The 16,757-nt window shown below is 37.0% G+C and overlaps 1 protein-coding gene and 1 non-coding gene across 2 annotated transcripts; one reads left to right on the top strand and one right to left on the bottom strand.

Annotated features, from left to right (window-relative positions):
• Positions 1-5,769: 5,769 nt before the first annotated feature.
• LOC142977855 (4-hydroxyphenylpyruvate dioxygenase-like) lies at positions 5,770-16,249 on the bottom strand. Its single transcript, XM_076121968.1, has 9 exons — positions 16,092-16,249; positions 15,531-15,620; positions 14,772-14,876; positions 14,042-14,257; positions 13,537-13,637; positions 13,224-13,328; positions 12,324-12,531; positions 11,109-11,348; positions 5,770-6,066 (listed from the first exon to the last, which is right to left on the bottom strand). The coding sequence occupies exons 1-9, from the start codon at positions 16,092-16,094 to the stop codon at positions 5,992-5,994; spliced, it is 1,143 nt and encodes a 380-aa protein (XP_075978083.1). The 5' UTR covers positions 16,095-16,249; the 3' UTR covers positions 5,770-5,991.
• Positions 13,031-13,102, top strand: TRNAD-GUC (transfer RNA aspartic acid (anticodon GUC)). The gene has a single exon. It is a non-coding gene; the product is annotated as a tRNA-Asp (tRNA).
• Positions 16,250-16,757: the final 508 nt, after the last annotated feature.

Below are 16,757 nucleotides of genomic sequence, written 5' to 3'. Positions count from 1 at the left end.
CAACATTTATTGAAAAAAAACTGTCTTTAAGTATACAAAACCTAATTAAAACATAATGAACAAGAACACGTTACAAAATCATCAATAGAACAGCATTAATGATGTAGCCACATCATTTTCCTCTTCTTCCTCGAGCTAAGTGACGTCAGGCTCACATAGCCTATCCAACACATCGTTACTAACAGGTAAAGATTCATACCAAGGATAAAGTTCGCTTGGTATGACACCTTTGACACAAAGATTTAACAAATCTTTCCTTGCAGGGGTGTATTTACCCTAGGGCTAGAAGGGCTATAGCCCGGGCCGGTTTCCTCTCTTGGGTCTGCATCTTGTCGGGGTGAGAGGGCTTAGTAGAATTGAAAGGTTGGGGAAACAGTGATCGCGAGTAACAAAAAATTACTGCGCGTGTCCCTCTGTTTGCAGAGGACACAGGTGCGGGACAGGTGAGCCGTCAGTGGGAGGACGGGCTCAGTAGGCACTCACACTGCCCCGAGCTGACGAAGAGCCAGGCCGCTGCCGCCCTCGTCAACCGTCAGTTATCGTAAATCCGTCCATCCTTGACCGAGGGCCTTGCCTTAACCGGCTGGGTCGCGAGGAGACCACCTCTGTGAAAATCCCGAGTAACTCCAGCAGTGGCGCCCCCTTTAGGGGCCTTGCGTGGTCAGAGTTCATTCGCTTTGCGGGGACCCCCGCGCCAGAAAAACCAGACGCAAGCGGCCACTGGGGCACCTCCCGCCCTCCAGTAGTATAAGGGTCACCGGATTATGGGGCCTCTACCTCGTTGGAATGATACTTGCCACCACACTCGCGGGAACTGTTTGGATAATATAAATTTGAAAACGAACCCAAATGATGTAAGTGTGAGAGGCGAGAAGCTCAAACCCGAGGAGATCGGGGGCAAGAAGCCCAGCCGTATTGACTGCATAGCATAGTTGCGGAGGGTCTGAGCACGCCCAGTTTTAGCAAGTGTCAGACAATGACCCTAAGGACAAATTCACCATCCAGCTGGCGGACACCATCCTCACTCACCACTAGGCAGTGGTGGAGGTGGCCGACCAATCCGGTCACCTCAAGGGTGACCTTTATAAAGTCCCTCAAAGACGCTGCCAGGAACGTCAAACTGGCAGTGTCGGAGTCGAGCAGGCAGTATGCCACGAAGGAGAATTTGGCGCGTCAGGCCCAGAATTATCGCTTGCAAGAGGAGGTCGATCACATGTCACAGGCAACGGCATCAACCCCCGCGCCAGAAAAACCAGGGGCAGCGTCCTCAGCTGTACCTGCTAACGCATTCGCCACGCCACCGCCACCGCACCGCAGCTCACAGGTCTCCGGACCAAGGAGAAGCAGGGTAAACAGCCGCGTCTTACAGTGCAGTGGCTTCCAAAGCGCCGTTCACTAAACCGACGGCTGCCAAAGAGTAGCAGCTCGTCGGGAAAAATAGCAAGGCGCCCAAGGCTACGGAAGCCGACAAAAAGGGCAAGAAAATCAAAATCAAATCATTTATTCATTTAGGTCAAATATTGACACTTATGATAGTCGTTACAATTACTGAATCTACCACTAGCTCGGAAAGGGGGTGGAGCCTTATGAGAAGAGCTAGCAAGAAACTCACGGTTATTTATTAGTCTCTGATCATACCGTATGTTGGGAGCACCTACTAGCATGTGATAATAAGAATATGGGCAACAAGTGAGCACATTGGTTGTGAACAATATAAAAGAAAAAAAGTGTCAGTTTTATGATTAACATCAAATTGTATGTAACATCACCTATTTGCATCATTAAGTGCCCATATTTTACAATATTTAGACCTACTGCTACTGAGTTTATTTATTTGGCAAAGTTCCCTAATTTCAAAGAATCCTAATCAAGCGAGCGACTATTCCCAAGAGCTATTGTCGTTTAGATACTCATCAATTCTGTAATAAAAGAAGGAGGAAGAAGAAGGCGCCCAATCTTCGGGCTCCAGCTGCAGCTGAAGGCGGCAAAAAGCGGTGCGACATATAGAGACGTTATTAGGGACGCAAAGGACAAAATAAACCAAGCCGACAATGAAATAGTCCGCTTCGGGGTTGCGGCTACGGGAGCTCGAATGTTGAGCTCCCAGGGGTCAGGGACCGGAAAAGCGGATGCCCTGGCCTCTAAATTGAGGAAAGTTATCGGGGAGGACACCTTCCGAGTGTCCAGGCCCACAAAGACCGCGGAACTGAGCATTACAGATCTGGACTACTCAGCCTGTCCAGAGGAGGTGAAGGTCGATTAAAGCCGATTTAATAAATAAAATTGATCAGGACAATGTAAAAAACTAATATGTTAAAAATGAAAATAAAGTTCAGTTTTTTCATTCCTTGATGGGGCGGAAAGCTAGCGGAGCCCAGGGTGTGCCATCTTAAAATACGCCTCTGCGAATGACTGCAATAATGCGCGGGCGCGGCGAGTGTCCTAAGGTCAAAGGGCGTAATCTCACTAAGTAGCATCGTATCACGGGACATAGTTACCAACCTTTCATCTAGTAGTGTTTTTGCTGAGTGAAAAGTAGCCAAAACATTTTAATTATAATACTCTAATGTGTTATGTCATCTACAGTCAGGGAAAATATTAACCAGAACACTATAGTTAGTTGTCGTTTTTTCTTTTAAACGTCTGGTCTTAAATAATATAGCTCGAAAAATAATTAATGGTAGTTAGTTACTTTTCGCACAAAATATCACATACAATAAAATTACTAAGTCACTTTGATGAGTTTTCGCATTACTATTTTTTAAGACATGCCTATAGGGAATAATGCGGAAAAAGTAGATAAGGAACTTTAATGCGTAAGTATCTTTTTCAACAAAGAAGAGAAAAAGTAATCAGGTGACTTAGTTACTTGTAACTCAACTGTCACAAATCAAATAATGTACTTAATTAAGTCTCGCGAGTTACATTTTTCTAAATAATTACGTTATGAATACGAGAGTAAGACAGAAATATGGAGAAAAAATTACTGATTTTATTGGTATTTATAAGTCGATTTTGAACATTTTGTTACTTAATGACTTTTCGTTCTACGGGGACGATACGTTCTGTGTTATGTTCGACTGTACTGCTTTTGGTAGGATTCTGTTCGAGACTTCATAAAAAAATATTGTTATTTTTATTGAATTTTCTTTGGTCTTTGGCATGAACGTAAAACTGCGATGCGAAAGTTTTGGTTCAAAACGTGATATCATTATATTGCTCCCAAATTTCCAAAAGTAACGGAGTGTTAGCAAAACTGTCTTTTAGTCTGGCAATGCGATCATGATCACTAAAATTGAAAAACTTTTCAATTGTTTTGGCAAATAAATATCGCTTAGCAGTTTTATGTTTAGTCTCTTATGTATGTAATGGATCCTATTTGTTCTAAGTCTCGAAATTTCTGCAGAAAATAGTCTCTAAAATCCTCTCCAAAATCAGAATTATTTTCGGTATTATGAATTGTGACGTCACGAGACCGACTTGAAATAGTTCACAAAATCTTCATTTTTTATCTGCATTATTCAAAACTTTAACATTGCATTTACTAACTTTTATTTTATTTTACATACGTATATAGCCTCTCTATATTAATACTCTTTTTGTGAACTTATTTCAATAAAATCTGTCTGTATGTCATACAAATATGCCCACTTAATTGTGTCGATTCTCTCAACGCAATTTCAGTAGAAAGGTCTTAAACAACATTTATTATATGACTACTTAAGCCTTTATTCTACTGAACTTGCGGTACAAAATTATCCAATACCTACTTATTTAGAAGTAAAACTACTTCTATAATGTTATATAACTATTATAAAACAGAGAGAATCGTCATAATTTAACAAATTTATCAGAGACTGTAGACAGGTAGGTTACATTAGGTTAATTCCGAAGTATTTCATGGATATACACTTTAGGTTCAGCGCAAACCACCGGACGTACTCCGCAAAAAACTGAGAATAAATTAATTTAAAATAAACCCTAATACCTATGATGTGCCACGTCGTCCAAGCGTCATAAGAGTTAATTTTATCCCGTTGATTCCATTACCGTGGGAATTTTAATCCCATCGATCCAATACAAACCTTATCCCGACAATTACGCACATATTTAAAAATCCTGTTTAGTTAACTTGTTAAAATACTATGTGCGAACATACATTTCGGTGATTCATTTTTATATCTATAGATTGATTTATTTTCAGTATTTTCAGCGCCTCCACTGGTTTGCGTAGCCTTATCCAATGTTGTTGTAATACAAATTTGCTATTATATCGATTATATATCGTTTCGGTTAGTGATACGCTGTTTCATTACAAAATAATACCAAATATTCGTTTTTAGAGATCTGATGAGTGAAACAGGGCGTTTAAATTGTATGTCCGAGTGACTGATTGAATTATTTATAAGGCCTAGTTTTGTTTATGGATAAGTATCAAATAGCTTACTGCATGGAATTTATACAGTCTATTTAATACATCTACTGTCACTTTATCCAGCAGATTGGTTATCTGAGACTTATTCATAAACTGTGAAACTAGGTTTAAGATTTGCACGATACTTATTTATTGATCGTGTAATGAGTAGATTAAATCTAAAAGCATTTTTTCTGACACAAAATTACGAAAACGTATACTTATCTCTTTTTTATTTGCATATGAGGGACAGAGAGAAAAAATCTCCGAGGGTACCAGCTTCACTACTTACAACAGCGCCGCGCCACATATGTGGTGTTTCGTAATTTTGTGGCAAATTACTGCTTTATACATAATAGTATATAAACTCATGTAGTAATTGTAACGGCCATTTTAATATACCAATAAATATAGTTAACTCGAAATATTTCAAATAATTCTAGTTCTTAGTAGTACTAGTTCAATCAGTCAATCGGATGTCGTTCAAATTGACGTTGTCATTCGTTCGGGAATGAACGAATGAATGATTGTAAATAAGGCATTTTGACAGTCTCAACAGATGTAGTCGGTAATAACGATTTTAGACAAATTATTATGACTTTCTTGCACTTTCGAATCTGTAGAGAAAAAACTCGTACGCAGGTACGAAGATACCCGAAGTTTCACGAAGTTTGTTCGGCAATCTTCGGCTATCTTCGTCGAAAGTGGGAGGAGTCATGACTCCGTATATTGTGCAATTATGTTTTACTTTTGCATACATTTTATTGATGTTTGTTATGTCCGTCGGATTTTGACTTTTGTGATTTAAACCGGGGTTACGATTTGGTGTAAAAAAAGATTTTTTAATCATATAATTATTAAATAAATTATTTTGTTTCATTTATCATTGAAATGCTTATCTTTTTAGTTTATGCAAGGTAAATAAAATGTGTTTATGCGACATTAAAGACCACTTCACAGCCATGTAAAAGTATCATCGTATCAAATAATTTCTTTAAAATTAATTTATTGATGGCCATTTAAATCCAATATTAATGATTTAAATCATTTACTTTATAATGTTAACCTGAGTTATTTTCCTGCTCTCTTCATAGTCAGGTGAATTTTGACGAGAGTAATCAATATATCATTTTTCTACACCAAATCGTATTCCGTCTTTAATATTTTGGTGCTGTCTACATATTTGTGAATATAAATATTTATTTAGTCGCGTGGATGCCGCGACGTTTTCGATTTATGTGCATTTTTCACAAGTAAAACGTTTTGTAAATACGCAGGCACTCGTAACAAAAAATGTTTGATGTTGCAACGAGGTGTATAATGTTAATCAACGGTATTTCAATTAAATGATACTCTTTTTATGTGAGTTTTATTCATACATCTTTATATTATCAAGTAGTTACAATAAAATGGCTGACAACAACTTGAAATTACGATAAAATACACATTTATAAACATTTTGTAACTTGTTGAACTGAAAGACTTTCTTAACATGAAGTTACAGCTTACTTATATTTGTAAGAAACATACGTAAACTTTTTTATTTACACACTTATTTAACGAAATATGTTTAACATTTATAAATTGCCACGTTTTTCTTGTTCCAATTCTATCGATTCGAAGAGCGTCTTGAAGTTGCCAGCGCCGAAACCCTGAAAAACAAGTTTATTAATATTAACGTTCAAAATAATATATTAACTAAACTAATGTCAAAAGTTAATCTGAGACTGTGATTGTTATCAAATATTATATGCTTCAGACTAAATTATTCTTATACTAGAAATATAATATCAATAGCTGAGTAAATTATATTGAGTTATTTAAGTGTATTCTTATATAGAGCATCACAAGTCAACACAAGAATTATCTTGAAATGCGTGCAACAATATGAGTTTGATATTTGAATGAATGAATGAAAAACTCTTTATTGTACATAAAGGAAACACGAACAAACTTAAAATAAACTTAAAATAAAAGTACAATTGGCGGCCTTATCGCACAGTGGCAATCTCTTCCAGGCAACCATTGGATGGAGAGATATAAAAGCAGTTGAATGAAGGAGGGCAGTACAATTGAGTGTAGATAGTGAATATATAAATATTGACATATACGTATATAAAAGAGTAATATAAACATACATATATATAAATGATACACAAATAATATATTTAAAATACATACTTAATAAATACATAAAATAAATAATTAATTTTGTAGCGAAAGGTAGTGTTCCTTAACTTGTTTTTTAAAAATGGGTAAGGATTGAGCACGTCGTATTGACACTGGTAGTGCATTCCACAATCGTACAGCTTCAACAGAAAACGATCTATCAACAAACTTTGTGGAATGCACTGGCATCTTCAATCTTAAATTTTCCAATGATCGCAGGAGTCTTGAATGCGTGTCATGCAAGAAATCGAAACGTTCTTTAAGGTATGGGGGCGCTAAGGGATTAAACAATATATTGTACAAAAGAGAGAGAATGTGAGCATTCCGGCGTGAACGTAGGGGTAACCACTTGAGCTTATGTCTGTATTCAGAAATATGATCATACTTGCGTAAACCAAATATGAATCTAATAAAGAAGTTTTGAAGTCGCTCAAGTTTATTCAATTGGTCCTCGGTGAGATCAAGATAGCTGACATCAGCATAATCAAGAACGGGAAAAAGAAGGGATTGTACTAACGCAACTTTAGTCGTGATGGGAAGAAAATTACGCAGTCTGCGCAAAGACCCCGCCGAAGCGAATATTTTGCGACTGACGTGTTGGATTTGAGGAACCCACGACATCTTCTTATCAATGAAGATACCCAAATTCTTGACTTTGTCACTGTATGGGATATCAATACCGTCACAAGACACGGGGGGTATCAGTGACCAGTCGATTCTCGAGATCATTCTCGAACTGCCAACAACAATTACCTGGGTCTTATCCGGGTTGACCTTTAACCCGTACGACTTGCTCCAGTCACAAATTGGCATCATGTCGGTGTTTATAGTTTGAACAGCCTCCGTCAACCTATCTAGAGGAGCGTGGGAGTAAATCTGTAGATCATCTGCGTAGAGGTGGTAGGAGGAAGTCAAGAAGTTAGAAATTGAGTTGATAAAAACTGCGAAGAGAAGAGGGGATAAAACGCCGCCCTGCGGAACGCCAGCATATGACGGGCACCATGCGGAGATCGTGTTATCGATGCTGATACGTTGCCGGCGCCCAAACAGGTAACTACGAAACCAGTCAACCGCTGTTGGAGATACGTTAAGAGAGCATAGTATCCCGAGAAGTACATCAAAGTCAACAGTGTTAAAAGCGTTGCTAAAGTCTAGCAATGCAAGCACTGTTAGATTACCACCTTCCATTGCTGACCTAATGTCTTCCGTAATATGAACCAGGGTTGTGGTGGTACTGTGACCGGGACGGAAACCAGACTGGAGTGGGTTAAGGAGTTGGTTTTCGGAAAGAAAGGAACTAAGCTGATCATGAACGAGGCGTTCAAGAACTTTAGACAGGAAAGGTAGGATAGAAATGGGCCGGTATTCAGAGAAGGATGAAGGGTTACATTTTTTAGGTAGAGGTGTGATTTGGGCGTCTTTCCAAGCTGATGGGAAGATGCCCCTGGAGATGGAGAAATTAAGGATATGACAGATGACAGGGAGTATCTCATCAAGGATAGGAAGGATCATATTACGGCTGACGCAATCGGTACCTATTGCATTCGAGGTAGTAGATAGGATGCTTTTCTTAACGTCACAAGCAGCAAATTGATGAAAGTCAAATGGGAAGCAATCGGGAGTCGAACTTAGTGAAAGAGATTTTAGAGTATTATCTTTTAGTAAGGGGTCAAAGTTGGGTAATGTAGTGAAATGCTGGTTTAAAGCGTTCAGATCGAGAGATTTAGGAATTGTGTCTTGGCGCGATTTGCCAACTCCCAATGATCTCAGAAATTTCCAGACTTTGGCTGGATCTCCGTTTTCGACAGATGCATGAATATGTCGGCGTTGTGCATTCCTACACACCTTACTGCAGTGATTACGTATTGCGACATATTTATTCCAATTAGCGTTGGTTGGACGACATTTAAATTTCGTTTTAGCAGCAGCTTTCTTGGAGAGTAATGATTTAATGTCGTCCGTCAGCCAAGGTGACGGAAGATGTTTCACTCTTATTTTACGCAATGGTGCATGAGTGTCGTAGAGTTTTATCAGACTGGAGGTCAATAGCTCAACTTTCTCGTCTACATTTTCGGAATCAAAGAGAGAATCCCAGACAATGTTGTTGACATCCGCACGAAGATTTGCCACATTCATTTCACGAAAGTTGCGCTGCACCAGGATTTTAGGTTTAGGTTTCGGAGGTCGGACACGGTAAGACAAGAAGAGGAGGTCATGATAGGAAAAAGCATCTGCAGAACACTGACCATGCTTGGAAACACGATGAGGGGAAGAAATAAGGATAAGGTCCAGCAGGGACGGAGTACAGTTAGGAAAATGATGAGTAGTATTAAGAGGAAGTATGGAGAGGTTATTGGAGTCAACGATTGATTGGAGTGCATAGGAACGGTGATCATTTTTAAGGAGGCAGGTGTTGAAATCGCCCATGATTATGGTTTGACTGTACACGGGGAGAACATTTTCTAATAGAATTTCAAGAGAGGTGAAGTAATCTACACGTAAAGAAGGACTATAAAAAACACCGAGCAAAATTTTGGAGTGGAGAAGTTCAACTTCGAGAAAAAGATGCTCGCCAGCATTTGGTGGTGGGGGCTGCGGTGACATGCTAACTATGGAGAAAGGAATATTTTGCTTAAGATAGATAGCCACACCACCCCCACCTCCCACTGCGCGATCGTTTCTAATAAGCTCATAGGCTGGGAGTGAATAAGCAGAGGAGACTAAGCATGGTTTAAGCCAAGACTCAGAAACAAGTATTGCATGAATATGTGTACAGTCGAAAGTAGCCAGCATATCCGGGAAATGGGCCGGAATACTCTGAGCATTAATATGGACCACATTAAAGTTCCTGGGAAAATCAGAAAACTGGGACGACAGTGTCTCAGCAAGAGATGGAACACTTACGAAGCTGGTATCACTACTTGCAGAAAAATATTCTTCATTATCTATGCTACTGTCTAATAGTGACATAAGTTAATTATTTTAGTAAAGATAAATAACAATAAATAATTAATAAAAAATAAATAGAAGATACAATAAAAATAAATATATACTATATATATAATAGAGGCTGATAAACAAAAGTTATTGCTCCATCTGCCGGCTGCGAGAACAAAACAGGTACATTAAAAAAAAAAAATAATAATAATTAACACCTAACAACTACTAGTCCAGGTACGAGAAAGGAAAAAAAGAAATCATAGAAATAATACGACAGTTTCTTAAACAGGATTGTATAGAATAAATAAAAGAAGAAAATAATAATATTAATAATGTTATTAATAATATGTGTATATAAATTTAAAAATACTAGAGAGTCGAGAGGTAAGAACGGTAAAAAATAGATTTTTAATATGGTAACATTAAGTATGAAGTGTCAGAAATGTCAGATGTCAAAGTCAGTCAAAGTCAAACGGGAGAATAAACACATATATTATAATGTTTGTGGGAGGTAGAAGAAATGAATTATGCAAGTAAACATGCGAAGTGTACCTGGACTAGTTATGAACTCGGATGACCTCACTTTTTGGGGGCTACTCGCTTCGATTTTGAGGCAACCAGTGGTTTGGGCGCCGAACTCGGCTTGGGCAACAGCTCACCGACGCTGCACAGCTCGGCTTGTGTTGTCACACGGTGCCTCACGTCGTCCGGTCCCAGAACATGGATTGCACCATCCCGAGTCCAGCACTTGTTGACCCCGTACTTCTCACGAGCCGCCATGAACACATCGTGCCTGCTCTTGGTGAGGAACTCCGACATGGTGACTCCGGAACCCTTAAGCTTCGTCTTGGAGAACCACAGCTTATCACGCAACTCCAAGTCCCTCAACTTAACCAGTATTGGCCGGGGCTTCTTAGCCGAAGTCTTCCGCCCCATTCGCTGACAGCGCCTAATGTCATCATTGGAGAAATCACCAATGCCCAGCTGCTTGACAACGACACTAGTGAGTGTTTGGGCAACGTCTTCATCCTTGGCAGGCTCCGTAACACCATGAAGCAGCAGTATCTTCCTCCGCCGCTGCATCTCCATGCTGTCGACTGTTCGTGCAAGCCCGTCAATTTGCAGTTGCAGCATTGTCAGGGCTTGGGTAACAAATGCCCTGTACGCTGCAAAGTCGGAGGCCAGGCTGGAGACACTCAGAGGGGCGGACTTCAGTAGCTGCGCTTCAAAATCAGCCATTCTGCTGTTGATGCTGGTGCTGAGCTCATTCAGTGTTGCTTGCACGGTGTCCATTTTGTGTAGTTCAGTGTAGTCAATGGTAGATAGTGAGTAGTGAAGTGCAGAAGAGAAGGATTCAACGAAGAGAAATATTGTAACCGGCAGGTAGATAGATGAATAAGAAATGAAAACATAAAATTGTATAAATAAGATAAAATAACTATTTAAATTTAATTAAAATACGCAGAGCAGAATTTTAGTTCCTTCTTCTTGCAACTACCCTCGCAAAAAAAAAAAAAAAAGAAGAAGATATTTCGTCAATTTTTCGGGACTAACGACGAATCTAGGTACAATTGTTTCTACTCACATTATGATTCCTTCTCTGTATAACCTCCAGGAACAGAGTGGGCCGGTCCTGCGTGTTCTTCGTAAAGATCTGCAGCAAGTATCCATCATCGTCGTAATCTATGAGGATGTTTAATCGTTCTAATATGTCAATACTCTCAGCCACCTTCACTTTGCTTTGTTGAAGACGTTCGCGAATCAGCTTGTAGTATTTTGAAGGTATTGAGAGGAACTCCACGCCTCGGGCACGGAGGTTTTCGATCTGTGAAAAGAGTAGGTACATTTAAACATTGTACATTATTATCTTAATACTGGTTATCGTACTCATTTTAGGGCCAGTTTCATGGCTTGTATCGGGTAACCTATCTGATATAATAAGTGATAGTAGTAGTAGTTAATTAATAAAAATAACTAAATAATATTCAATCTGTTAAGCTGACCGTTTACTTAACTAGAAGTTGTGAAACAAGACATAAAGAAGAAAAGAGACAAGACGTGCTATTAAGCAGCTTAAGTAGGTACTACTTTGTACTTAACCTACTTACTTAATATCATGAACTAAGTTAAAACAAAAATCCAAGTCAAAGATTAAAATTAGTTATCAAACAAATACATTTGATACTCGTGTAACTAATCATTTATGCAAATATCTGATTAGATGTAAAATGTCAAAAAAATCTATAAATATAGAGTTGCTAACCAGTTTACAGTAATTCTCATACAAAAAACTTTATAGCACAGTGAAACTGGTTTCCTATCATATTTGAAGGACAGTCAGATGACAAAGGTAGTTTTAATTGTGGTAATAACTCTAACTTAAAATGAGTAGAGTTTATTAGTGAGTTACCTATGGACTAAAAAAGGTAATCACTTAAGAATTATATTCCGCGGAAATCGAACCCTTGCATAACGAAAGAATTTATCTAACAAAAAACCAGATAACCCTTTCAAATAAGTATTAGTTTAATAACAGCCATGAACAGAATATGAGTATGTAACTAAGAATCGATAAAATAAGAACCTCAATGGATTTCACAATATAATAATGGTACCAATTACGAAAAAAATATCGCTAATTGTTCTATACATACGACGAAGTTACGTTATAAAAATGTACTACCAATGAATCAATGGTTATGTAAGAGTACCCGAACATAGGTAGGTACCTATGTATATAAAAAAATAAACAATATTCGGTAAAAATTGTCAATAAAAATCGCAAAAGAAGTACACTCACAGCACTAATAATATCTTCAGTATTGATCGCAATATGCTGTACACCAGCTCCTCCGTGGTACTCCACGTACTCCTGGATCTGACTCTTGCGTTTACCAGCCGCTGGTTCATTGATGGGCATCTTGACAGTCTCCTCCCAGTTGGCCATCACCACGGAACGAAGAGCTGAGTACTCCGTGCACACTTGCTTGTCGTCTACCGACCAGAATCTATGGAAAAAAAGAAATATGAATATTTTTACTTATTTAAAAAAAAAGACAATTAGCTGGCTTGCTAATCGCGACAACTAGCTAATCGAAAAAGAGTAAAAAAAGGGTATAAAATATCTACTACCTAGTAAAAAAAGGTGCATAGTAGGTAGGTACCTATGATAATTATTTTGTCGAAAATAAATATACTTATTCATTACATATCACCGAGAATTAAACTATAGATTGCAGTGACCTTACAACGGTCAATAGGTACATAGTTTTGAAAAACACAATAATTTCCCGTTGCATGCGAATACACAAGGCCGTCGCCGGTTGTATAGTGGCAACCAACTTTGTATTACTAACAAAAGACATTATTGGTCTATACAATTTACCGAATTCATTATGTATTGATAAGTAATCGCATTTTATGCCAATTCGATCAAACACAGAAGCTTTATCTCAGGTATTGATTGACACTAGATACCAAACCGATATTTCAAACTCTATTAACAAGTCTTCGGTAGTATAGTGGTCAGTATCCCCGCCTGTCACGCGGGAGACCGGGGTTCGATTCCCCGCCGGAGAGATTCTTTTTGTCCTTGCACTTTCAACATACAACTAAATAACAAAATAACCAACCACTTTTGTCTAGAAAATATTTATTTAAAATGTATATTTATTTAATTATAAGTTTTTTTCTAACTTACCTATGGAATTGAAGGCATCTCTCGTACCACGACGCAGCTGTCTCCATAGCATTGTCAGGCTGGTTTCCGACTACATGGTCGATGAAATTTATCTCCACTTTGGGCCTGTGGTAAAAGTTATGTATTAATTTCGCATTATTATTAAGACAAGAAATTACAAATTATTATAATTATTTAGCTGAAAAAAGCTAAAGCTACTGAAAGCTACTATTCTAGTGTGTTTTAACTTTAAAATTTAAAACAGTAACTGAATCTTAAACGAGAGAATTATTTTATATTACTAGGCATATAATGACTTGTTATGAATACTTACAAGAACTTATTGATAGGGTCTGGAGTCAAGAGTTGGTATCCAGGCAAGAAAGGTCCCTTGTATTGTGATCTGTCCACTAGCGTGTGAGTGTTGTCACCGTACTGAAACAAATATAATCATAAATAAATTATGCTTCATTAAAATTACATACACCATAAGTACCATTAAGTATAACGAATTTTATTGGACTCCTATAAAATGTTTATAATCTAGTGCATACAAATAAATTTACTAAAATATAGATATTAATAATAAGATAAGCATTATTAAATAATCCTTTGATGAAAAATTTAAAAATAAATACTTAAGCAATTTCTAAAGGCAACTATTTTCTAATGAACTAGAATTCAATTTTACGGGATCGGTTTTATTGCCACAAAAGTTAACAAAAGAATAAACAAATAAGGTAACCAAATCATATTACGCTTTTAGGCAAAGGGATTTTTTTTCTGAATAGGATTTTATATCAAGGGCTTTAAATATTGTTATTTAGTGGGTTACGTACCGTCTTCACGGTAGCCATTCTCACGACTCCGTACTCGTCCTTTTCCTCCCACAGATCCCTGACTACCACGGCTCCTTGCTTCTTGGCGTACTCTAGGATGTAGTCCAGGTTCTCCACTTGGAAGGCCACGTCTTTAACGAAGTCTCCGTGGAAGGCTACCTCGTTCACGAAGTCTGTTTCTTCAGGCTCGTATTGTGCGCGGAGTACGAAGATAATCTATTAGAAATTAAAATGATATTTCGTCAAGTCTTGTACTTATAAATTACATTATTTAAAGCTAGGCAAAGAGTCAAATATATCCTGTCAGGAGGAATTTTAGTTGTTTGTGGAATTTGAAAAGTTATGTTTATTAAAAATAAATGGTTATTTTTTGAGGATATCGAATCCCTGACCCTGGCTAGCGGTAGTTACTATCAACTCAATAAGTGACTCATGATAGTAATTTAAGACCTAAAGCTCATGTAACCTAAGGTTATGCACCATGTCCATGACGGACGAGATACCACACTTTGTTAAAGTTATTTTATTTTACTTTTTTAGTCATTATTTTACTTCTCAGCAGTTTAAAAATATGAAACAATACTAAAATCAGTATTATCCAATTTAAGTGTCTTAAGTCTGTCCATTAATATCATTATTTGACATCGCGTCGTAGAAAATTCCACAAATAAAAATACAACTATTATAAATATAGTAGACGGAGGCTCGTCTGATCACAATACTGGTTTACCTTATTCATTCTGACGGCATACGAAGCTGTTTTTCTCGAACCAGTCTCCAGTCCACTATACGCCAAAGGTTCGAAGCCGAACCTCGACACATAGTAACTTGCTGCCTAAAACATACATAATTTATTGTCAAATAAACTTATATTATACTTGCTAGTAAGAAACAGGTAACTTCGTGAGATAATAATTATTGCAACGCATAAAGTTACTCAGCTAACTTCATGAGATAATCGTAAACCAGTCTTTTTAATAAACACTTATCGCATAAAGGGTAAAGGAAATTAAAAATAATAATTAAGAAGGAAGATAAAAATAAATTGTTCCTTTTCATTAATTAGTAATACATCCCAATTAAGTTACGAAACAAATAAATTGAGTTTTAAAAAAAAACTAATTACCATTTTCTTAAGAACTAAAACTTATAATGTTGTCTTCTTGGGCTGTTTAATAATAATCTGGTTGTCGCACAGGGAAAATAAGTAAAAGCATAATTATTACTCTTTCGACTGACGTTTAATATACCAAAACCTTGACATTCACGTGATTAAAATTTATCGTTAACCACTTTTTTTTTTAAATTAAAAAGTCAACTTTTAAAAATGGCTTCAGCTATTATATAAATCAAGAGTATTCAAGAGAGATGTAGAGCAAGATTAAAGAAAACTTCGTCTATAAGATTAACAAACTAACTTAAGCTACACTTAAAAACTATAAACTATAAAAAAAATCTATGAAAATCCAATAAGAAAGTATCTATTTACCTGTTTCGCATTAGACACCCAGAATGTGAGATGATCGAATGCAAGGAACCGTCCAGCTTCTGGTTTCTTCCCCTTGTCTGTGTAAGACGTCTGAAACAAACATCTTTATAATAAATTACCATCATCATTAGTAGATTATCTCGTAGTATATTCTCATTAAAATGGTTTAATGATCGATGGAAAAGCTTCTAGATTTCACTATGAAAGTACGCTTTGCGTCGTCTAACAGGTAGTTACGTTTTCCACAAGTTGCGTCAGCAACAAACTATGTATTTTGCTACAAATTGCGCTTTCGGATAGAGGGAGATTGGAAGAAAATTACTTGTTAAAGGAGATTGTTATACGCACAGTTGTTGTTACAATTTTTTATTAGTTTAATCTTATAAGTATTTTATTTATGATTAGAGTAAAATGTATTACTTAATTTATGTTAAGAAAAAATAACATTTAGAATAAGCTATAGATGTATCTCGAGAAATGGCGGTCAGTAAAAAGTACATGAACGACATTTTTCTCCTTTCGTTCCCTAAAATATAATATATTAAATTATTCTTTACTTACCATTGTGTTTCCTTAAAATGCAAAATAACTTCTAAAATTAACTTCACACTGAAACTGTTTGTTTGTATGTGTTGTATCTTCAAGCGATTACTAAAACGTAGTAGAGCAAGCTCTTGCTTATATTGAACGCAGAAATATGGTGCCTTAGTGAAGTTTTACATAAAAACAAGATGGTAAACCTGTGTTCATACAGACACTACATCAAATATGACATATTATCCTTTATCGCGTCGTAATGGAACCATTTTATAACCGTAATACATATGCTACAACTACTGTTAATATTAAAAAACATATAAAATCTTTATTTTCTAGATGCCTCCTACCTTTTACGAGAAAATAGGCTCCTAGGCTGTTTCATGTACCCAAACTTGATTTGAAATTGAGATTTGCTCACTACTGAATGAAATAGATGTCTTCCATACTTTACCTATCCATTGATTAAACTATGTCCTATTGTCCATCAATGAGTTTATCTTACCTACTATACTTTTCATTACAATCCAACCAAATCAGTTAATGATGGTTCGTTCTTACATAATAATCTAGGATAGCAATCTATCTGCAATCTCCGAGAGTAAGTATATTGAAAATGGCTGTTTATAATCTGCGCCTGTGCTTCTATATAAGGAACTAGAAACCCCATTTCGTTATTTCAAGATTATG

This window comes from Anticarsia gemmatalis, chromosome 13 (genome assembly GCF_050436995.1).
Source record: "Anticarsia gemmatalis isolate Benzon Research Colony breed Stoneville strain chromosome 13, ilAntGemm2 primary, whole genome shotgun sequence".
NCBI lineage: Eukaryota > Metazoa > Arthropoda > Insecta > Lepidoptera > Erebidae > Anticarsia > Anticarsia gemmatalis.
Note: the sequence above shows the minus strand (reverse complement) of the source record. Positions and strands in the feature narration are given on the sequence as shown.